General features: G+C 46.0%; 7 protein-coding genes across 7 annotated transcripts; 1 reads left to right on the top strand and 6 right to left on the bottom strand.

The window, feature by feature from the left end:
* Nucleotides 1-784: 784 nt before the first annotated feature.
* On the bottom strand, nucleotides 785-3,535 carry N7466_006440 (Zn(II)2Cys6 transcription factor; the record flags this gene model as incomplete). Its single annotated transcript, XM_057165837.1, has 5 exons — nucleotides 785-1,772; nucleotides 1,836-2,243; nucleotides 2,299-2,522; nucleotides 2,583-3,262; nucleotides 3,322-3,535. 5 exons carry the CDS (start codon nucleotides 3,533-3,535, stop codon nucleotides 785-787), a joined length of 2,514 nt encoding a protein of 837 aa, XP_057021436.1.
* A 428-nt stretch (nucleotides 3,536-3,963) lies between these two features.
* On the bottom strand, nucleotides 3,964-5,574 carry N7466_006439 (hexose transporter protein; the record flags this gene model as incomplete). Its single annotated transcript, XM_057165836.1, has 1 exon — nucleotides 3,964-5,574. One exon carries the CDS (start codon nucleotides 5,572-5,574, stop codon nucleotides 3,964-3,966), a length of 1,611 nt encoding a protein of 536 aa, XP_057021435.1.
* A 1,069-nt stretch (nucleotides 5,575-6,643) lies between these two features.
* On the bottom strand, nucleotides 6,644-6,886 carry N7466_006438 (uncharacterized protein; the record flags this gene model as incomplete). Its single annotated transcript, XM_057165835.1, has 1 exon — nucleotides 6,644-6,886. The coding sequence occupies one exon, from the start codon at nucleotides 6,884-6,886 to the stop codon at nucleotides 6,644-6,646; it is 243 nt and encodes an 80-aa protein (XP_057021434.1).
* A 418-nt stretch (nucleotides 6,887-7,304) lies between these two features.
* Nucleotides 7,305-8,906, top strand: N7466_006437 (uncharacterized protein; the record flags this gene model as incomplete). Its single annotated transcript, XM_057165834.1, has 1 exon — nucleotides 7,305-8,906. The coding sequence occupies one exon, from the start codon at nucleotides 7,305-7,307 to the stop codon at nucleotides 8,904-8,906; it is 1,602 nt and encodes a 533-aa protein (XP_057021433.1).
* A 551-nt stretch (nucleotides 8,907-9,457) lies between these two features.
* On the bottom strand, nucleotides 9,458-11,865 carry N7466_006436 (trypsin-like serine peptidase; the record flags this gene model as incomplete). Its single annotated transcript, XM_057165833.1, has 4 exons — nucleotides 9,458-9,469; nucleotides 9,527-11,010; nucleotides 11,091-11,618; nucleotides 11,679-11,865. The coding sequence occupies 4 exons, from the start codon at nucleotides 11,863-11,865 to the stop codon at nucleotides 9,458-9,460; spliced, it is 2,211 nt and encodes a 736-aa protein (XP_057021432.1).
* A 2,315-nt stretch (nucleotides 11,866-14,180) lies between these two features.
* On the bottom strand, nucleotides 14,181-15,051 carry N7466_006435 (uncharacterized protein; the record flags this gene model as incomplete). Its single annotated transcript, XM_057165832.1, has 2 exons — nucleotides 14,181-14,924; nucleotides 15,043-15,051. The coding sequence occupies 2 exons, from the start codon at nucleotides 15,049-15,051 to the stop codon at nucleotides 14,181-14,183; spliced, it is 753 nt and encodes a 250-aa protein (XP_057021431.1).
* A 6,880-nt stretch (nucleotides 15,052-21,931) lies between these two features.
* On the bottom strand, nucleotides 21,932-22,888 carry N7466_006434 (uncharacterized protein; the record flags this gene model as incomplete). The annotated part of the gene is made up of 1 exon (XM_057165831.1): nucleotides 21,932-22,888. One exon carries the CDS (start codon nucleotides 22,886-22,888, stop codon nucleotides 21,932-21,934), a length of 957 nt encoding a protein of 318 aa, XP_057021430.1.
* Between the last annotated feature and the right edge of the window lie 456 nt (nucleotides 22,889-23,344).

Raw genomic sequence — 23,344 nt, 5'->3', positions numbered from 1 at the left:
GATGCCTCAGGCCTGCTTTAGAAGCCTTGGCCAATCTATAGAAGGAACACGACAAATAGAAAATGCAGATGGATACTGGCCGCGGTCATCCTACTTGGTTTCAATAATGCTCTCGGTTTCAGATGGTGAGCTGGGTTGGCCTCGAATTAAAGCATTGATGAATTTTCTGTATCTAATCGCCTTTGATGCAGCAAGCTTAATACAAATTCCAACCGCCGCGCGGATGTGTCCCCATGACTACTAATTACCACTTAGTCACTAGTTAACTACTAGAATCAACACCTTGGATTAGTTGAAACATTGCCTGCAATGTCGATGGCTGCCCGGCTGATCGAATGCTTAAATTAGACAAAGCAGCAATTGGATTTCAGTTGATCTGGGTACTAGTATTGAATTGAATAACACACGCGAGAAAAGAATGAGGAAAAAATTTGAATATCATCCATACATAAACTTTCCATTAAGTTTTTCGTACTGTATTAACCATTATGGATGCATGATATATGGAAAGAAGTTCAAAATCGAAGTCCACTTGCATGTTTTTTATTCATACAAAATGTCACCCCAATATTTCTCCTAGACCTTGGTGAAGCAAACTTTATAGACTGCACTCAAGTTGCCCGGCTCGTGGCAAGTTTCAAGGCACTGCCGATTACTTTCTTCTCTTCTTTGCTCCTTTCTACCTTCTTGATCCTGGGGTTCAGGATATAGAGATTGAGCAGCTGGACCTCTCGGCTTTTGCCGTGAGGGAAAGAGTCGATGTGATTCATTCATGATTCTTGTTTCATGCATGAGTTTCCTCTGCAACCGTGTCATCAACAGTCCCCATATTCGTAGAGAACATCATATCATCAAGACTAATGACACGATCCATGTCCATAAAGCGCTGGTCAAGAAGAAGATATGAGATAGTGGAAAGCTCGTCTGCCGGGGGCTGGTCATTGGAATAGTTGGTTGTAATCTGTGCAACAGGCTCAGCCATTTGCCCATGTACATTACCTGGGCTGAGAATTTCATTGGGGATATTCCACGGCGGCAATGAATGCGGTCTTGCTGAGCCAGAGGACGATATCTGATTCGCTGATATTATGTGTTGAGGCTCTTGATTTCGTTGGATTCGTTGATTGGGCGGGGACTGGACCGATGTGGTAGAAGCGATGGAGGGTGCGTTGTTGTTTGAAACAATTGTTGAGTATCCGAGGACGTCGACGCTGAAGTTCGGAGCTGACACGCAATATTGATGTAAGTCACGGAGACGATCGGCATATGTGCTTGCAAGGCAGCCACCTTGAGTTGTAGATCCAAGCCATCGTCGAGCCATTTCGTCAAGGCTGCTGATCAGATACCATAGTTCTGGTGGAAGGGAGGATCCGTAGTATCGCCAATGAACTAGTTCAATTTCTCTCAGCTTCTGCTTCACTTTTTGCCAAATCATTGTCACTTTCATACCTAAAAGAACGCGCGCAGCGACAAAAACACAAAATACAAACTGGTTTGCGATGGGATCTGTTTCATTGGTGTTGCTTAGATATTTGGCAGTCATGTTCTGAATTTCAATTGCCGCATTTTGACATGTCTCAGCACTGCAGGCACTAGGCAGTTTAACGATATTGGCCCATTCTGCAGGGGGGTATGCCATGCGTTGGTGCAGAAGAATCATCGATGTATTGTGAGTGACATGGGCGAGAGTCAGATTTGGATCCATGTGTATGAGTGTAGGCTGAAGAGAGATGTCGGAGTCTCTCCATTTCTGTGGTAGAAACATTTTCCAGCTATGTAATGTCAGTCTTTGTTGGATGGAGGTTTACATTATTTTGAAAGCCAAGGATTCTCACTGCACGAGTCGGAGGTCTAGTTCCTTAAACCGAGTAAGCCAGCTGCTCACTTCTCGTCGATCATGGAAGTTGATTTTTTGTTGGAGGAAGAAGGTTGTAACTCGACTAAGAGACTCTGTTGCTTCGATAGAATACGCAAATGCGCCGACCGTTGACATGTCTGGTTGTGTCATGCCCCGGGATGTGGAGGATGGGGAACCATGTTGCGTTGCTGAGTCTGGTGATTCAGGGCTGTCGGGGATGTTTGAATATTGAGTCGGCAAGAAAGCGATTGAGTTCCCAATTTTTGCTTCAGATCGATTCCAGATTCCAAAGAAAGGTGTCTTCACTTGTTCCTCTCGATGCCAAAAACCACCATCTGCAGGAAGTCGACGGTGGACATCATCTGCTGTCAGGCTAGTATTCCAGCTGCATGACAAAATTAGTTGAAAGAAGGTTCCAGGAATGGTGAGATTAGAAATACCCTGTCGCAACTGAACAGAAGCGGTCCAAATTGAATATAGTCCAAAATACTCGCCTTCTCTCCTCTTCTTCCACCCACTTTTGTGAAGGTGGCAAGGAAAGTAAAGGTTTAAGTAATCGTTGTGTGTCATGACCTTCGTCTTCAACGCTAAGCCGCAGGTACTCCACTGTCCGAGTAAGAGATCCAACAATCGACCAGGCCCTAGATGTATTCCCATCACCGATCTATCAAGCATTAATGATAAGCCCAAGGTATAGACTATAAGATTTAAGAATCGCTCTTACGTCATCAAACGCTATAATCGTCAAAGCTTGCAGATTTTCGACTGAGAGGCTGTCCATCGCGTTCAAAACAACAATGCTTCTTGATCTTTGAGCCTTAGCTTCAACATCAGAGGACGAAAGACCATGGGCTTCAGGTCGAGCAAATCGGATAGCCGCCACTACCATAGCATGAACTATCACAATTAGCGACGGTCTTTGATCTGGGTCGAGCATGCGGCTTCGAAACCGTGTCTCGTGGAGAATTGGGATCCATGGATGAATTTTGTTGAAATAAGCGTTCACAGTATTTTCCAGTAAATCTGGTGCCGGAAGGCTAGATGAAGCGTCGAGCAAATTCTCCAAAGGCAGCTGAAGCTCTATATTTGGATTCCCACAGGTGTCAACTCGTCTTCTTTTTCGAGGTCGGGTTGAATACATATCATGATCGTCAATGTTTGGAGACTGCATAGAGGCCGTGCTGCCCTTTGGCGTATCTTGGGGATGATCCAAACGTCCTGACCCAAGACTTTCAGAAGTTCGGCTATTTTGGCTGTTAAACTTGCACAATTCCATGCATACGGTCGACAGTAGATTTACCACGCCGTCTAGACGATTGCTGTTTTCTGGATTTTGCCCCTGTATCGAGCTGTGGTGAGAAGAATCTCTTGTTTGTACTTCCTGAAGTGCATCTTCTAGGATATCTGTAGAGATATAGTGAGTCTCAATGGTAATCAAATGCTGCATATCATGACACTCGTACCAATTCGACGACTTAAGCTTTCAACTGCGCCCGTCTTGATGCCGGGTTTGTTTTTCTTGGTATCATACACACAGGGCGAGCCCATTCGGTGGCACTGTGAGCACGTTGGAGACTCTCGTGAGCATTTCAACTTCCGACGTCGACATCCTTGGCAAGATGGACGGTCTGGGTCGGTGGTTGCACTAGCTTCCTCGCGTTCGTTTGGCAGATCCATGAATACTCGCGATACCAACACGCATATATCATGTGTGTAATGAATGCTGATAATATTGAAAATGCAATTCTAATCTCGCATTCTGCAGAGAATCTGCATACGAAAACGAAAGAGAATGCTTAGACGCGGGGAAATTGTGGGGGATAAACGGGCATCGGGGATCATTCCACCGAGCATTCTTCCGACGCGGGTGATCGTTTCCCGCCGGGACTTTCCCCTTTTTGTGATGATTAAGGCTTGAACCCGTGATCTAGTGCAGAATTTAAGGTAATTCAAGCTGGGAAAGAGGCAGAGATTATTTTCCTTGGTGGCAACAGAGCTATTTCAACTTAAGGTTCAGTGAATTGAAATTTATTGGTTAACGCGATCTTCGGATAGAATAGTACGTCATAGTAAACAGCCCCTTCATTGCAGTATGTAAAACTTCATCAAACGCGTTCGACCTGCTCAATAGCTGACTTTGGGTCTTGTCCAATCTCGACTGCATTTTCCGCATTCACATCCAACCCCAACTGCTTCATGGCATTCGGTCCAGAAAGAGAGTCCGGCCCATCGAAAATCTCTGCAACTTCTTCCAATCCACGATTCTTAGTTTCCGGGAAGAAGAAGTAGATTACTGTGAGATGTATCGCAATCATGACGACCCACACTATGTAGTATTTCCATCCTATGGCGTCCATCGCAACCGGATTCGCAAAGCTGTTATACAGCTGAGCAAGGTTACCCGTGAGTTGGTAAAGCATAGATGCCTTAGATCGCAGAGAATAGGGAACAACCTCCATGATGTATGTCGGTGAGACAGGAGAGCAAGCATGATAGAGTGCTGTGTAAACGAAGATCATGGCCAGAACGCTACTGGCGTAACCATGGTCTTTGAAATCCTTCTGCTGGTTGATAGCGGAACATATTGTCCAGATGATATATGCAACCCCCATACCGCTCATGCCAAACAAGAAAAGTCCACGACGGCCAGCGCGGTCGACCATCAAAGCAAAACAACTGGCAGAGATAAGACTCCAAATTGATATGCAACCATTGACAATGAGTTGAGTCTTGGAATCCGTGATGCCGATCGTGTCGAGAACCTTAGGCAGATAGTACGAGGATAGCGCATTGCCGGACCATTGAAGCATGGCTGGGATATATAAAGCCAGAAAGAGTCGATGGCGATTGCCCTTAGAAGAAATCCATTCACCCCATCGTGACTTCTTTTGAAGTATTTCCATCTGTAGCGTCGCAGTAATTTCAGCCATTTCGAAATGCGCGAGGCGAGATTGAGGATCGCCATCACCGTGATAGCGGATGAATATGTCGAGTGCCTCCTTGCTGCGGCCCTTGTAAATTAGCCACCGGGGTGACTCCGGTGCAAAAAGGCTCAGGACGGCTTGCACCACGGAAAAGGTACATTGCAACAGACTGGGTAGTCTCCAACTCCAAGATGTGGAGGACATTTGGAAAGTGCCGTAGGTGACCCATGCCGCAATGAGGGACCCCAGAGGCCAAGAGACTAGGTAAAAAGAAACAAGTTTTCCTCGGTGCGTCGGATAAGCAGTCTCAGAAAGAAGCGGCGGCGCAGCCACGGACACAATACCCAGCCCGAAGCCAACAAGAAATCGTGAGAACACAAACATCCCGTAGTTGACAGATGCAGCCTGTAGAATCGACCCGATGATAATAAGAATAGAGCCACCACAGATCGGATACCGTCTTCCAAACCGGTCGCAAAGCTGGGAGGAAATCAAGATGGAAATCAAGACTCCTCCTGTCGGACCAAATGTCATGGCGCCGAGTCTTGTTCCTGAAGGATGGCCGAAGAATTCAGTCCACGTCGGGAGAGCTTGCATACCATTAAGCATGCTGGCGTCGAAACCTTGGGCAGTCTGTGTCAGAAGGGCGCACAGCAGGAGGGTGTTGAGCTTCAACAACCGCGCATCTCTCCACCAGGGCTTTTCCCGCTTCGGAATCACATCGTTCAAAACGACGCCCGTAAAATCGTATGGTGGACTTTCCCTTGCTGTGAATTCTTGAGGGTCGTCCATGTCTTCGGGGGTACCTGTACCTGTGGAAAGGTCCAGTGTCGAAAAGATTAAGTCACAAGTCAATGGTGACTCGCCTAGCTGTATTCTGTCACGGTCTTATACAGTTTTCTTTTGTGATTCTTGACCTTGCAGGCATGTTTCTGGGCTTTTGCTGGCCCGACCTATCGCGCGGACTCCGGTCTGGTGAGTTACTAAAAAGCCACATTCCGCGACCTGGTGTAAACTCTGCATCGGAATAAGCGATCTCCCCACATTTGGTGAATCGCGGGACTTTGATTTTCTGGGGTTGCCGGGCTCGGGGGGATGATCGGCCGAGCTTTTTACCGGTCGCATTGTGGGGAAGTTCTCAAATCAAGTAGAAGCAGGTATCACCTTTGGCTTTTGTAACTGAAGGGAGAAGGTAGAACGTATACACACTCGTTGGAGGATTAAGGGAGGTCGACACAGAGATTTGGGCTGGAGCTTGGCAGATCAAAAACGAAAGAAGATCGAAGATAAAGACGTTCTTCAAATATTGCCAGCTGAGGGGGGGCAAATTCAAGGTCAACAACCTACTAAGCATACAAGAATTAAGATTATGCGATAGTAAATGGCTTATTGAAAGCAGGTTCAAGTTCATAGGAAGTCAACTGCTCGTAAAAATACTCTAGCCATTTTGTTCTGTCAAATCTGATCAATTTTGACTCCAGCTCTTCAAAACCCAACCCCCTTCCTGCGCTTTTTCAAATCCAATACGAGGTCCCCGCTCACCACGAAGATATCCTCTACTTCTTTCACAGGCTTTGCCTTATTCGATTCGAAAAGTGACGCTACTAGCGCAGGAACAGTCATACGCGCTTGTACCTCCCCTGTGTTTCCCCTCACAGCTATCAGTGCAACAATAGCAAGTATAATACCCAATCTCACAATGACGGCAACCAAGGCAAACAGTGGCGTTTTAGGAACGCGTGCGACAAGGAACTGTTCTCGCAATTGAGACACCAACGCGACACGTGGCTCAAACGCGCCTGATGCAACTGCGACGGCAGTCTGGCCATACGCTAGTGCAAAGTGATCTGCAATATCTTGTTCAGACTTCAGAGTTGCCCAGACCTGCAATGCTAGCAGCCTGGATGAGGTCTGGGTCTCCGACATCCGTGTGGCGTTGTGTGCCTTGCACGATGAGCGTCGTGGAACGGTTAGAGTCGCTTGACTTCCAATTCTTGATGGCGTCGTTGACGGAAGAGTGTTCAACATCGTAGACGGTGGAGACTGCGGCGGCCGATAACCGCCACCCGGTTATGGCAGAGGGGTGGCGGTTATCGGCCGCCATAGTGGAGACACAGAACCCTGCGACAATAGTAGCTCCGCCGTGTCCACCAGCTAGAACCTCTGAGTCACTCCGCAGGCAGCAGGGCGACCGGGCATTTATCAATTAATAAATAGCTGACTTCCAAATATAATTTCCACCTATCGTCTCTCGGTTCTGTGATCCTGGTCGGACTTCATGGCGTTTCCCACACTACATTCTTTTTTCTCCTTACACTCTGTTATCACTGCCATATCAGTGTTGTGTCTTTCCGGTCTCACCTTCATTTAAGCACTACCAAATAGCTGATATTTCCATCTTTGATTTGCTTGCTCTACAGGTATGCTCAAATTGCTTAATTTCTGCGAACATATCCCCCTGGTACTAAAGTTTCTACAGATTATATTTCAAATTTTCCACAAAGGCATTCAGGCATTGCAAGATGTCTTTACTTACTCTTCCCCCGGAGTTAAAGATGGCCATTGTGCAATACTTGCCATCAATGTGCGATATTGTCAGCCTTGCGGGAATCTGCCAAGATCTTTACGATTTTCTCATGCCAGAGGTCTACCGCCTTAGCTTCCAGAGAAATGGGGCGGAAACTCTTGACTGGGCAGCAAAAAATGGTCACTCCCGAGTTGTTGAGGATTTTCTAAAAGATAATGGCTACCCAGGACGGATGGAACTACAGCCACATATGAACCGCGCATTAGAACTGTCGGTGCAATTTGGACAAACATGTGTTGTGGAAACTCTGTTGCCTATGGAAGGCGTCGATCCAGATCATGTATCGAGTCGCCTCGACCGCACACCACTGTCACACGCTGCAGAAAAGGCATACGTCGATATTGTCAGAGTCCTACTGGAAACAAATCGTGTCGATCCAAATTCAAAAGACCCAAAATATCGTCACCCGCCACTGATCTGGGCAGTTCGAGACCCCAAAGAATCTTCCATTTCGGTCATACAGCTGTTGCTTGAATATGGTGCTAGAATCGATTTCTTGGATTCCGATGCTAGGAATGTCCTGTTCTGGGCCATTACGGGGGGGCTTGGCTCAAGCACCATAGTTCGCTTCCTTCTACAGAAAGGCGCACGGCCGGATGGCAATGTGGATGAGGAACAGCAAATTATAGTCAAGTCAAGAGATGGAACGTCGAGGATTGAATTCAAAAACCAACGATTCCCGTTTTTAGGTGATAGAATAATCCTACCTTTGTCATTGGCGGCTTCGATGGGGTATGACGAGGTGGTTCAGACTCTGCTGGAATTCAATGCCAATATTAATTGCCCGAGCATCTCTGGAATACTTCCGACTCGGCATCCCCTTTCTTGCGCTGCGGAGAATGGTCATTTATCGACCGTCCACTTACTCATGAACCGAGGCGCATGTCCTGAGTCCCCAGGAAGACCTCTTTACTATGCAGTATCGAATGGCCATGTAAAAGTGGTTCGTCTTTTGTTAGATGAGATGATACATCATTGTTCCCGAATTACGGACGGGGGAAACACAGACGCATGCTCAAAGAAAGGCAAACACAACCCTGGTCGCAGGGCCACTTACACAATAGAAGCGGCCGTGAAATCGAAGAATTTTGAAGTTGTCAAGTTACTTCTTGCTTTCCCTGGAGTCTATATCGATTATAAACTTTTGGAGTTGCTCTTGGTGACTGCACTGGAGCAAAATCCGCCAAACTTTGAGATGATTGAGGCTATTCTGGCCGAGAAAGGGCTTCAGGGCCGGATCAACTGGTATCAAAATTGGGAGGGAAATTCTACGCGTACCTGGCTTGATCAGTTTGAGAGTGATGACATAGCTATTCAACACCTCATGGGCAACGTGGTGCAGGGACTACATGAGCCACCTGATGTTCCAATAAATTGGCAAGTTCATGATGAATCACCGAGGCGACCACTGGAAATAACTGGATGGGGATGGACGCACCGAACACCGTCACCAGACCAGTCTGAACAAACTGGATGGATGGGGTGGACGCCACCACTACACCAGGCAGACTTTTGGACGGAGTGGCCATTTGCCTAGATGTTATTACAATAATAGTAACTATTTACTCAGTACTGTATGTGAAGCATAATCAAGAATCAAACTTTAATATCCAGAGTGGTTATAAAAGTGAGGAACCGCGGGACGAGGTCCCTTCGCGATCTTTAATTAATAATAGAAAAAAGAACAAGAAAAAGCATGACCTAAGGTGGTCAACAGCGATATAGTGAGCAGCGAGCACCTATCGGGCGCCCGCGTGCCGGCAGCTCTATTCAGCCCTCTTCGGGGCACTTTACACTTCAATGTTCACTAACCAGATACCTCTATATTTTTCAAGACGCTCAAATCCATGCTCCCTGACTATAATGGCCTGATTAATGATATGAGAGGTCTTTCCAAGTCGAACTCGAGGTTTTTATTTAATTTATTTCGAATATTGATATCAGTAACCAAGCACCATCAAATTGCAGCAAGAAAGATCAAGATAAAAAGTCTGAACACACGAAGTAATATTTAAAAACATGACAAATGGAAATATTGATCAAACGAGTGGACGAGACCCATAGAGTCTCACAGCCTAGTCAAAGGCTTCAAGCGCTGGCCTAAATAAAGGTATGTTAGCAATTGTTTGTCAAATTTCTACAAGATCGACCTCTTACATGAGATCGGAGTCTCTCGTAGAAATCAGGATTGTGAATTGTCATGGGAGCATCCAGGTTCGGCGCTTTGAATTCATTTCCACCATTTGCAACAGCGGTGGAAATGGCAGGGGCAAGATTTTCAGTGGCACTCACCTCCAAAGCGGAGCCGGGATTGTAAGCAGCATTAATATTAGCAAATGATCGACGGGTTCTCATGGCCGGCTGTGCTGGTGAGAGAGCATCGTTTCTCGAACCCGGACCGGCAATCTTCTTGCCCAAGGCATCTGCCGCAATGGGTAATAGAGTGCTGATAACCTTCGGGGCGGCCTTGGACACAGCACTACCAATGACCTGGACCATAGACTTGATACCATCGAAGAACCCTTCGGGGCCAAAGAATGACTCCGTCTGGGAGCTAGAGGCGCGCTCAAGGTCCTTCTTGTCAAGCTTCATGACGGCGCGAAGAGCAGCCTCGGCCATGACAGCCCGCCTGGTGAGCAATGTGGCAGCGATCTGATCGTCTCGGTCTTCGGGCTGGGTGTAGGATACACTTTCTTGTCCAGATGGTGCCAATGCGTTGTTCAGAAGCTGCAATCCGATTTTGGCACCCTTCATAGCAAAGGGTGCGGCCGTCTTCACAGCCTTGCCAAGGAAAGATCCAAATCCGGTGAAGAAGCCTTCCTCGCCTTCGACAGGTCTAGTTGCCTGCAATAGCCCCTCCACAAATGGAGTTTGAATCATGTCACCGGTGAATGCCGACTCGGTGTCATTTCCAATGCTCTCAGGCTTGCGAGCGCTAAGCTTCATATTGTCGCTCTTTCTCATGAAGTCCTGGGTAACGGCAATTCTCAATGCAGAATCTTTCAACATAGGAACCATCTTGGGGGCAATGTGGGTGATATGCGGAGCCAGCTCGGAGTAAGTAACTTCCATGTCGCCGAGCAGTCTCTCTGTCAGCTCCGGGTCGTGGATTCTGAGAACAGACTGCAAAGTCGCCTCGGCGAGAACAGCACGCTCCGTGGCTCCTTGGGTTGCTTGTGGGATGCTTATGGTAGTAGACTCAGCACCAGTGGCATTGGCAACAGCCGACAGGGCAGAACCAGCAATAGCGGAGAGGGGCCCACCAAGAGGTCCAAGCAGAGGAGAGGCGATTGGGAGAGCGACTTTCCCTACTCGAGCAACAACACCAACGATAGACTTGAAAGCATCGAAAAAGCCCTCCTCTCCTTCAATCATCAAGCCTGGAGTGGGGACTGCGGGGACTGCAAGAGCTCCGGGAGCTGCGGGAGCTGTAGACAGGGCATTGGGCTTGACAAAGTTGACACCAGCAACAGATGTGACGGTTGGGAAGGAGTTGTTCAACGCTGAGAGGTAGTAGTTGTAGTCATTTCCATACTTACCTCCGATGGGACTAGCAGAGTTCTTTTCAGCTCCGCCGTAGCAGTGGGCTGCGATAGAAACTTGAGGGTTCTTCTTGCGGAGAACGGGAGATCCAGACTGGCCTAAATATGCCCAGCAAGTTTGTTCAATTAGCCATGTTTTTCGAATGATACGTAGCATCTCAAGTCAGGAACTAACTTACCACCAAAGGTAGATAATTTGTATTGCAGCATCTTCAGGGGAGCATCTTCCAAGTTATATTTGATGTCCTGGAACAACTCATACATATGAGCTCCAATCTCATCAATCCCATCGTTATCCACGGTGTGCATATCGCCTGGATATCCAACAACACCAAGCATCTCGACTCCCTTCATCGGAGTTGGTGCAAATGAAAAGATTCGCAGGTTGCCTGTGAATGGTTGCTCAAGCTGCACAAAGGCAACGTCGCGATGACGATTGTCTCGGCTGTCGATCCATTCACCAGTGGTCACGACTCTCTTCGCAAATCGAGTCTGCACTGACGGGTCTTTCAAAGAGTCGCGACCATTGTATCCAATGTGGCACTGCATGATCTTGAGTCGACCCCATCCTTGACCGTCGTTTCCAGCGTGGTCGAAAACACAGTGTCCAGCGGTCACGAGGACATCTGGGCGGATGAGCCAGCCAGTACCGATGGAAGACATCTCAGCTCCAGTACCCTCATAGGCAATTTCCAGCTTGACAATGGCTATTGGTAGAATGTTAGCTTTCACTTGATTGATTTTCATAGTTGTGTCATGATACTCACAGCGATACTTTCCGCCATCCTTGTAATCATTCTGGTCAACCTTGGCCCGGTGGTCAGGCTCGAAGACAGATTCCGTGTTTGCTCCGGCCTGTGGCAGAAAGATGCTCTCAGTTGAGGGAGCAATTCCTGTTTGCAAAGTCCAGGTCGCGGCTAGGCCGGCATATTGAGAAGGAGAAGGAGCCGCCATTGTGGTGATTTTTGCTTGAGCTCAGATGAAGTTATAGGAAAGATATTGAAGATAGATCGGGTTGCTTGAGTGTTTGCTTTAGTGGTGATGATAATAGAACCTGGAATGAAGAGATGGAGCTTTATATAGGTTCCTACTAGATTTTGAATATCTGTCTTCTTCAAGTGTCGCGTCGCTTCAATGTTCTTGGATCGGCTAAAGTGTCCAACAGCCCTTTCGTTCATTGTCAACGAATTCTGACCTCTTCAAGAAAACTTGGAAGGATTCACACGCCCAGCCTCATCCTCAGCTCGTCACATCCAGCCACAAAGCTGTCATTCGGCGACACCGTGTAGATGATTCCTCGATAACCGGTTTGAAAGGGCAACCTTAACTGAGGGGACGATATTTGATGAGCTCATCAAATAACATCGGGACGAAAAAACCGAACTCAGAAATTTATCAAAGGTTCTAATGTCTCGTAAACTGGAGAAGACAACCAATGACAATGGCATAGTGCCATAATCACCCAGTTAAAATAACCCGGATGGTAAATTTGCCAAGAGGGTACACTGGACCCATCAGAGTACGTATGCGCAAAGCAGCTATTAGTCGCAAACAAACTTGCGGTATGCACGTACTTTGGCCTTAGTCCAGGGGTCATATGTCAGGTACAGGGACCGACGACACCGTGTGAGTAGTTCACGGCTTGCATAAGCTCGAATGTGTTTTGTCAATATTTGAACCCATGTGGTGAGAGCAGAAGTGGCGCCAGTAGCTTAGTTCTGACCCCTGTCATCTGCGGGGCTTTTTCTTCAGGAAGAGCAAACGACCGAGGGTCAAGTGAGGTACGGCCCGCACGGAGGTACCGATTGTGGGGGTGTGAAGAACCAAACAGAACCTGAACTAGATTTCAGTATCGTGCCGGTTAGTTTTGCCGATGCTTACTCTTCGCGCCTAGCACGGTCCACTGATGAATGCAAATCAGATGTTTGAGAAGACGCCAATGGGGGTTTAAATTTTTGTGGGAAATTTTGACAGATTTCAAAATCGCAATTTGTATCGCGTTGTCTAAGTTGCGTCTGGGGAGCATACTAGATAATGGAAGGTGCGAGTCCTGAAAAAATTGCCACTTCCCACGGGCCATCCTACCCGTGGAGTCTGGACGGCGGGGTGGACCTACTACAGGGCCAAGGAAATTCTCAGGCAGCCTCAACCATCAGTTCTGTGTAACCTTCCATGATTATATCGTCAATTTTAGCAAGACCTTGGAACACACCCGATTCGTCGCGCCATTTCAAGCCACGATCCTTGAAGCCACTCGGCAACCATTGCCATGTTCTACTCCGCTAAGGTCTAGAACTTCATACTGCACGTCAATCACCCCCAAATAGCTCTCTGGGGCAATTCTATCCCGAGTAGTCTCACACGACACATTCGAAGACATAGCCCTTGTCGGCTGGGTGTTATTATTTGCTGTTTCAAATGTTAAAGAAAACCATAGCTTCCATGTGTTTTATCTCCCCCGAGATTCAGCAATGGATTGAATAATTAACGAGAGGCCCTTGGCTTCTATGCCATTAAGAATTTAATGGAAAAAACAAAAACAAAAACATACAACAAGGATTCGCATGTGGTCACCCACCATACTACTAACTGACCGGCGTGTGGCTTAAGTACGGCTGAGCGGACGGGAAGCCCTGTTCTCCACACCCTATGGTCGTATGTACTGGAAGTTTTCTTTGAGCAGGACTTATAGCAAAAATAATAAGAACGCACAAAACTCTAGGTGAGAAATGTGCGAGACCCATCTCACCGTCGCGCGACTGGGGGCGAGAAGGGTAAGTGCGTGACAGAGAGGGTGAGAAGAAGAGTGAGAGCACGTAAGAATCGCCCTATCCCTTTGGTCGCTGCTAATACGGAAAAACTTATATAGTAGAGGAATCTCTACTAGTTATCTTTAGCTTAGAATCCTGCAATAAGTATGGGATTCCTCAAGTATTTAAGGGTTTAAAGCTCAAATTGGGCATCAATATCAACAATAAACACCAATAACCAATATAATAAGAACATAAGAACATAAGAACATAGCACTAAAACCGAGGAAGAGAACGCACCACATGCCGTTCTCTAACATAATGATTACTAGTAGTGGAAGACGAAAGAAGGCTAAGAGATGAGCTCTTCCAATCTGCCGCAAGAATGCCAAGCATTCCTCCAATCTTACCGTACAGCGCTGTGTTGAACGGGCCTGTACTCACGATACTGTAATTTAGAGGCTACAGCCCCTCAAATTACCAACATAAACCCATCACAAGGACATTCCACATCCCATATCAATTGAATCTAAGGTTTCTGGGATTTCTGGGGTCTCGGGGGTCAAAGCCGGCAGGGAGAGGATCAAAATTAGCTCTGAATAACTCAAAGTCTTCTCCAGACTGAGGAATCCTGAGGACATCTCCGTGCTCCTCATAAGCCTTTTGGCGGTTATATTGGGGTTCGATTGCAGTACTGGCGCTGCGATAATCGTCCAAATTCTTTCTGGACAAATCAACCACCACGTTGCATTCTGTCCAAGCAATCAAGATTGTTCTGGTAATTGCTCGTAACACTTTCGCGTCATTCACCAGCACTGTAAGAATTTCTTTCTCGAGCTCGAGATTCTCTTTCCCATCTGACCATTCCTTATCTTCCCACATGGCTCGACAGAGTTTGGTCTTGTCTTCATCTAGAGTCTCTTTCAAAGCGGCAATGGTTTGAGTTGGGAGACCAGATTCAGACAGGTTTTGGTGAAAATAGGTAAGGAATTTCTTTTGCTCTTGAGAGTACACGTTGTTGTACCCCTCTTGGTCAAACTCCTTGCCATCCTGGTCAAAATCTTTCCACGCCACCATAAGCTTCTCGAAGATGGTATGGTATGCCTTTCCAGACGCAGACGATATACTCTCGAGAATCTTATCGGCGTTAGACCCATCTGAAAAGCCGGGAACATCTGCCAAGATAGTGTGGACGCCTTGAAGCTGGCTGACTTCCTCAAGATCAGCCTTCAGCAGATCACGACCGATATCAGACAGGTTTTTCTTAATAGAGATGATTAGTCAATTCCACTAAGTTTTATGTTGTAAGAATGAAGAAATCATACCTTCTTATACCACGCTTCTGTTATAGCGTAAAAGTCTTGGGAGTCCACCTCCAAACCGAACTCATTTCGGATAATAGTTTCAGGCTAACTGAAAACGTCGATACCTTGTCCAGTTGTCAAATATTCTCTATCCTCTTAAAAGCAGTAACAGATGAGATCCTTGCTAAGGTTTTTCGACATTCGTCCCAGTACCGATAGCTCACGTGCCTTCACACTCTCTTCCTCAGAAAGTTTATAGCAATCTTTGAAAAATTCAAACAATTGCCAGGCAATTGCCTCATTGCGAACTCGGCAGTCTTCCTTGAACAGACGGACCAGTTCGGGTCCCTGGTTTGATCGTTTCACCATTACAGCCCATTCTTCGTTTGATATTACTGCGATCTTCTTCCCTGGCCGTCTAATCTCATTCTCTCTTTCTATGGCTCTGCTCACCCTGGATGCTAGCTCTTTATCAGATACTTGGCTCTGTTTGATTAGGAAACCAACTTGAAACAAGCCCATCTTGAAGGGTGGTTGGGGTGGAGCGCAAAGGAACCGGGTTGGATTTCGGGGGGGAAAAGCTCAAAATGAAATATTCAATGTCAATTTTGCGTCTTGCTAATACATATGGACTGGAAGAAATGCAGGCAGACTTTATACTTCTTTCCATCCAGATGTCTATGAAAACAACTTCTCCGGGCCCCTCGCCTCCTATACAAACCTGCCAATAACAGATTCATTGAACACAATAAGGAGTGGTGTCAGAAACCAGATACACAATATGCGTATCCAATTGAAGATAATATTCAATACTTCACGGTTGAAGAGAATAGATCTCGCAAACTTCTCGGTCCCAATCAAACCAATTGATCGAACAGGGATAATATACAACACATACATAATAGACTCATAATCCCCACTTTGAAATAGCAGCGAGCTCAGGGTCCGAGCCGATACTTTCGTTCAGGTTACACAACACCTACTAGTGGTGTAACACAGCCAGTAGCGCTGCAAATTTACGGGTATAACCTGCAGGTCTGACCTACAGCTCTCGAGTGCTATGTAACAGATGATCGAACCACTGCCACCGCAGCGATCATCAACCTCCGATTCCACAACTACAGCACTCCATACTCCGTAGTCGCAACCGTTCCAACGGTTCTACAAAGGCCAAAGGTCATTAGGGGCAATTATGCCAGCAGAAAAGGGTCGCCTTCAACACCAGCATCCCGAATTTACCCTCACACATATTTAGAACACGCCCCCTATACTTTCTTCACCTTTATCTACGGAGTAACTGAGAGTCTGTTCCCGTCGTCTCACCTGGTTCCTTCCTCTCAGCTGCGCATAAAACACGAGATGCGCATATAACGTGAGCTGCGCATGTAACACGAGCTGCACTTATAAAACGTAGTACATGTAACACGTAGTACACATGGGGTATAAATTTACATGTACATAGAAGCGCCACAGGCCCACAGCTCAGGTGAAAAGTGAGCCCCATAGGTCTCTTATCTGACAGCACTACCGGTCCTTTTATAGTTACCGCTAGTTAGTTAGTTGGTTATCACTTAATTCAACTAATCTCTTCTATTTACTTTCGCCGTTAAAGATCTTATGCTGCGAGTTATAGGCAGCTAAATAGAGAGATCTGAATAATATGTTGTACTTAGTGCGGGAAAATTGGACATTTGTGATATTATAAAAATACTCAAAATGTTAATACTAAAAATTGCTACCATACTCAAGTGCTAAACTAAAACTATATTTTCTTGGTAAATTGAGTGGTTTGGAACTTCTAAATCACAGGTGCTTAGTACGAGCCTGTTCAATAAGGTTGTAGTTATAGTAAGGTTGAAGGCTTAGCGTTTTTCGGATGAAAAGATCAGCTGAGAAGATCAGCTGCTTTCCCCGCTTGACAGATTATCAGATTTGATCAATCGGCCCTGATCAGCGTCCTCTTGCATACATGTGCTTTTCCTTGTAAATGCGCCATTTATTTTGTTTCTGAGCATATTCTTACATTCTGATGTCAATTTGAATGTGCTTATCTTGTTGTTATTACGTCAAAAAGTTTGTTGGTGTTATTCACTATGCTGTTGATTCAAAGAAGTGATTTTTCGCGCTCAACCACTCGATAAATTCCTCACTTCTTGCTGGGATTTATAACAAAAGTATCCAAACACACTGTGAGTGGGTGCGTGGGACGTCAATGGAGCTATACTTCCAACAGTCCACGTTCAACCCAGACCCAAACCCCGTGTCGACGATAATCATCACAGCAACTCGGGAGATTATTGAGGAAACTTAGCCGTCGTACGCGAGAACTACACTTTACTCTACGAAGGAGAACTATACTTTACTCTACGAAGAGAGTTTTGGATATGTTTCGGGTGAGATGGATGACCCCCAAGCACTCAAACCATCTGACACGTCTCCTATTCAACTAGATGATGATATCTTTGGCAAGTGGGACTTTTTGTTCAGAACTCTGCTGAAGAGTGTTGAAATTTAGGATATCCACAGTATTGGATGCTACCGTCGCGGAAGGAGTAACCTCTAAAGATGCCCCGACGGTTCGTGTGGTGATTAATGTTGATAGCTAGAAGCGCTGGAAGGCGACAAGAGATGAGATTGCCAAAATTCTGGATGGTTTTTCTTTGCCGATGCTTGCGGTTGAGATTATAAAGGATAGAGAATCTCTGTTATACTTACTACATACCTTTGTAGCATTCCCTTGGGTTATGGTCAGGAAGCTTGATAAAGATACATAAGGATTGAATAAATCTCAAAGCGTACGGTGTAGGCTAAAGGTATCAATAGCTATACCAAGGAGTCAAAATATATTCTCCTCAAGTGCTCCTTCCTTATGTCTAATTCTACCAGGTGTTGGCTTAGTTTATTTTTTAGAATAAACCTGCCGATAACCGCTTGAACGGAGCGATTAAATCCTATATATATATATATGAACTTCTTTTCCTGGGGGTTCCCCCCAGACCCCCAAGTCCCTGCCTACGGCAGGGGTATTATCCTAGAGTTTAAGGATTCAATATAGAAGGAATTGCATAATTTAAGCGTACAATACAGTTCGGGGGCTTCATTATAGAAGGAATTGCATAATTTAAGCGTACAATGCAGTTCGAGGGCTTCAATATAGAAGGAATTGCATAAATCAAGCATATGATGCAGTTCGGGGGCTTCGATATAGAAGGAATTGCATAATTTAAGCATATGATGCAGTTCGGGGGCTTCAAATAGAAGGAATTACAATCTTCCATACAGGGGGGGACCCCCAGACCCCCCTTGTAGGTGGAAATGCAGGATTTAAGCATATATTAAAGACTGACCAGTTGCCTCAAATCACTTAATCAGCTTTATCTCATTATTTAGAGCAGATCACATGACCGGACCGGTCACATGATGCTCAGGATGACTCAGCGGTCATATTTGCAAAAATCATGTGTCACGTGACTAGCATAAGTCACCTGACATCGCATCAACTCAGCCAATCAGAGCCCTTCCAATAAGAAACGATCTGATAAGCAAAACTGATTTCACCATATACCCCCCCCAAAATTTTAGTACTGTAAGAAAAATATGCTCTCACTCCGCTTCGCTCTGTTCAAGCGATTAAATAATTGATTCATTAGCGCGATATATTACGAATTAAAGAAGTTACTAGTACATACGACCATAGGGTGTGGAGAACAGGGCTTCCTGTCCGCTCAGCCGTACTTAAGCCACATATATCCGCATGGCTATTAGTCTCCAGAGCCCTATCACCCTAGAGCGGCGATGATGCTTTCTCTAGGAGATAAATAATTATTAAAGTTATACTTAAATATAGGGAGATAATTTAGAGTTATAGCTCCTATAATTCCTACTAATATCCCTTACTAAGAAATATTAATCGCTAGAGATAAATATAATTACTTTTAAGATACTATAACACCCCAAATTATAGCGAAGTATAGATATATAAGATCATCTATAGATATTTCAGGGAGAAATATATAGCCTAATCATAATTTAACTCTAGCTCAGCTAAAAGGGTCAGTACAGGGTCATACAACAAGATGATTCTCACCTACTCTTACCTATCTCTTACTCACTCTCACCCTTCTCTTACCCCATCTATTACATACTTACCCCTTCTTACCCCTAATAACATAGGGGTAAAGCGGCACTTACCCCTTTCTTACCCAAGTAGTAGCCACCCAACTACTATCCACGTTTAAGCCACACATAGAAGGGTCACACTAGCCAATCATCTAGTCTAGCCTTATAGAGAAGCAACCGGTCACCGCTTTCTGGTTACACAATTAGGGGTAAGAAGGGTAAGCATATAGCAGAGGAGGTGAGATTGAAGTAAGAATCACCCCAGATCGCACAACTACCGTTCGTGTTACTCAGGCTACATGAATGGATGGAAATTGATTGACCTGAGTACAGTCAAGCTTCACTGGCCAAGTTTAGATGTACAAATAATGTGCTGTTAATCTCTCTCGAAATGATCTGTATAGTGCTGACCGTAACTACCTGCCCTATCACAAAAAGAGAGCTACTCTAATAACTCCTAATTGTATAATAGAAATCTCCTAAAGATAAACTTAGCCAGCAGATATTTGTACTTAAGTGTAGCTCTCTGTCTATGATATGGAAGGCAATTGCGGTCGGCACTGTACGTATTATGGGGTGTCTATTCACTTATATATCGAACGGTACAGTAGCAACAAATCCAAACAATGAGAAGAGAGAAAATGCAATATAAGGGGTACTATATACTAAGAGAAAAGACAAAAAAAGAAAAAAAAGGGAAAGCAGCCTATATACTGGTCCTAATTGAAAAGTTCATCTAGGTGAAGTTAATAGATCAGAATACTCCCGAAACAAGGTACTAGATTACCACTTGATCTGTCTCTAGAATTTAAGTCTCCTTTATCAAGCAACATATCTCAACAGAGGCCCCGCAGCGAAGCATGATAATCATACGGAGAGCGGCTCGAAAACCTAACAGCTCCGCGATATAAGCCCTCGATCTACAACTTGGAATTATAAATGTAGTCAGATTGCAGCAATGTTTCTTCCATAGGGCGTCGTACCGGAGCACTGTTCTCAGGTGGTAAGCAGCGCCACCTATACCTACTCTTATCAACGCCTATATGGCTCCTAAGTGATACTTTCTAATTTTTATCTACTGGCTGTTTCTAGATATCTGTTAAGGTATGATTATCTACCCTAGCTACTACCTAGCAGATATTCTCAGGACACTCCTCGTCCTATCCCTATTCACCCACATATCTATAGCAACGGTATCATTTGCCTCGATCTCCTCGGTCGTTCAGGCTGGTCCCCGGTCCAGACCGTCGAAAGCGTTTGCATGAGTCTGCAAAGCATGTTGACGGCCAACACAAGTCGTACTTGCTTGTGCCATGCCCCGTCATTGTTTTATCCAAATCCCAATAACCTAAGATAGCAATGAATCTCAAACGTGTGATTTTGCCGCTCTTAGAAAGAGTGAAGCGACGTCTCGGTCGAAGATCATTCTTGATTGGCTAGCTCAAGTGAGTGAACTTCCAATGGCTGCTTGAATTCACAGCTGTGGACGCATATTGTGTTTTTTTTTCAAGAATCTTCCTAATGCTTCTACAGCTCTCATGCCAATGTGCATTCTCAAGATCGACCACATTTCTGTCCCGTAGACGGCTGTCCTCGCGGCGTAGGTGGGAAAGGATTTAAACGTAAAAATGAAATGATGCGACATGGACTTATGCATAACTCGCCTGGCTACGTGTGTCCTTTCCGTCCGGATCAACAACATAAGTATCCTCGACCGGATAATCTTCAACGGTATATAAATGATCAGAGAGGGGGCTCAATTCTTCAATTGAACACCTTGAACACCTTGGAAAAATCAGAATCAATTGGCTAACTTTGAGGGTTATTTAGACATGTTCGAGTCCATCACGTTGATAAAAGCAAAGATGATCCTATCCTCCGCCAGGTCCTTGCACAACGTCCCATTGGGAGCACAAGAGGTCGCCGACGAAGACTCAATGGCTGAGAATCTCGTCGAATTCCTTTCTGTTGTTCCTAACCCCCTTTTTCCCATTTCCGCTGATGATTCCGTGGTTCTGTGACCCACCATCCCCAACGAGGGGCTCCATATGATATCATTTTTCCCCCTCCAGCGCATCCGCATCCGACTTTGGGACCGTTTTTCCCAACAGCCTCAGCCTCCTTTTACGCGTGACGAATTTCCCAGTGATACCTTGCCCTTTGGATTCGTTCGAGAAGCTTGTTCGCACTTATTTTTTTACTATCATTTTTTATTTTTTTTATTTTTGTTCCTTGATACCATACGTCAGCGGTTAGAAGCATGATGATACGCAGAACGCGAGGTGGAAAGAGTTACGGGGAAGCGTAACATGAAGTTCTTGCTGGGGATGGAGATCTCTAATTGGCTTTACAGCTTGAACAGCGAGACAACCTTGGAAGCTCATTCGCGACCGCGAGCGAGAGTATATCACGACAACATTGAAGGAGATCGACCCCTGAGAGGGCCTAAACGGGCAACATCAGGACAGCATGTCAAAGCCAGATCTAAATTCTGCCCATAAATCACATTGATTCGCCGACCATTTTCGAAGCAGGGTTCGATTATAAGTCCATGTGCAGCCACACAGCAATTGGCTCCAGTGGCTAGTTCAAATGTTATGTACAATGCTACCCTTGTTCAAGACGCTATCTACCTAGGTGTTCAGTAGATCGGAACACGCTGCACATGTGGAGAAAAACCAATTGATCGTTCAAACCAGCCAGCCATATGGACCAGTTGACGGATAGTGTCAGCTGGATTGCCACTAATATTCAATAAAGTACGTCTGTAGCACAGTAACCATTATATCTAGGTAGTATGCCGAAGTCAGACAAACATTTGAAGGCACCTGGGTGAGCCATTGCTTCTCAATTCGGTAGGCCTCTTCCACGTCCCTGTGCAGGTCTCACTCCCGCCGGCCGCTGCTGCGAAAAGTCTCTCTCAACTTCACCACTCTCGTCTTGTCCCACTCTCTCCCCACTAGCATAAACAGGAATCCACCCCTCTGGTGGCGCCGGACATACCTCCCACATATGCTTGCCCTCAAGATCCAGGTACAGTTCCCACAAAGACCTAACCTTCACCCTCATGAACCCACGATAATCAGGCCACTCGTATTTGGTCGCCGGGTCAAATCTTCCATCAACGGCCCCAACCCAGCCAACTCGATGCCCCGGTGCAGTGATGGATTTCAAAGCCTTCTCATCAATAACAAAACATAGAGCATACCGTTGCTCATTCGGGTAAACGTCCTGATCAGTCTTGCGTAGATACTCTGCAAAATGATCCCGGACCTGCTCGATGCTAGCCCCATCCCAACGAGCCGCATCAGAGAGTATGACGTCCTTATGCGATGTCTGAACCAGTTGTTGAGGACGGCCCTGCCGATCCGCACTCCCATCCTTGATTGCCAAGTTCAGCGAATAGGCAAGCCTTTCCATCGCAAGAGGCCATAATCTATCCGACTCGGCTGTGTATACCACGCGATAGATGATAAAGCCCCATGGGTAGCAGAAGTTCTGCGCATTCCGAGTTATAAAGCGGTGGGCCGTGCTGCTAGTTTCGCTCTTATACCATGGCTCCCCTCTCCATCTTGCACGACCCTCGTCTGTGAACTCGGGGTTGGACCACCGCTCCGACTCGGACCACACAGGGTGGTGGTAGAATTCATCTTCGTCGGGTTCCTTGGCTTGGTCATTAGGGTCACTGGCTAGGACCGGGACCGGGTCGGGCATCTGGATGGTGTTCATGCGTGGGAAGTGATATTTAGTGAAGTAGATAAAAATCAGGAGGAGGAAAATGTAGTAGATTATGGAGAGCTCCATGGAGCATGCATGGAATCTGGTAATAATTGTGGTAAGCCGCGGAATCGGGAAAGATGGAGGTTTATTGGTGGGGAGAGGCTTGCTTTTAAGACATTGGAAAATTAGCGTGCTTTAGCTACCCTGGTCCCTGCCCAGGTGGGCCAAGATGGCTCCGCGGCGGAGAAGCTCGGGTGGATAGTCTTGGCGGGACTGGACCCACCTACAGCCATTCGGGCCTTAGAGCAGTTCCTAGGCAACAGTCTTGCCGGATTACCCTCAAGTGCTTGAGAAAGGCTGGAAACACACCCCTTCCGCTATTCTAGGCTCAGTGCAGTATTTGTAATTCAAAGATATCCATCTCGCACTTTGACCTCCAGGAAAACGAAGCACGCTCGCGGGCTGAAGCCCATGATGTGAAGAAACATTAATCGCCCACTAGATATTTCAACCTCTGTCAGCACGCGCTGACATTTATTT

The sequence above is a fragment of the Penicillium verhagenii genome (assembly GCF_028828195.1).
Source record: "Penicillium verhagenii strain IBT 33310 chromosome Unknown utg000006l_segment0_segment0, whole genome shotgun sequence".
NCBI lineage: Eukaryota > Fungi > Ascomycota > Eurotiomycetes > Eurotiales > Aspergillaceae > Penicillium > Penicillium verhagenii.
This window is presented reverse-complemented; position numbering and strand designations above follow the sequence as displayed.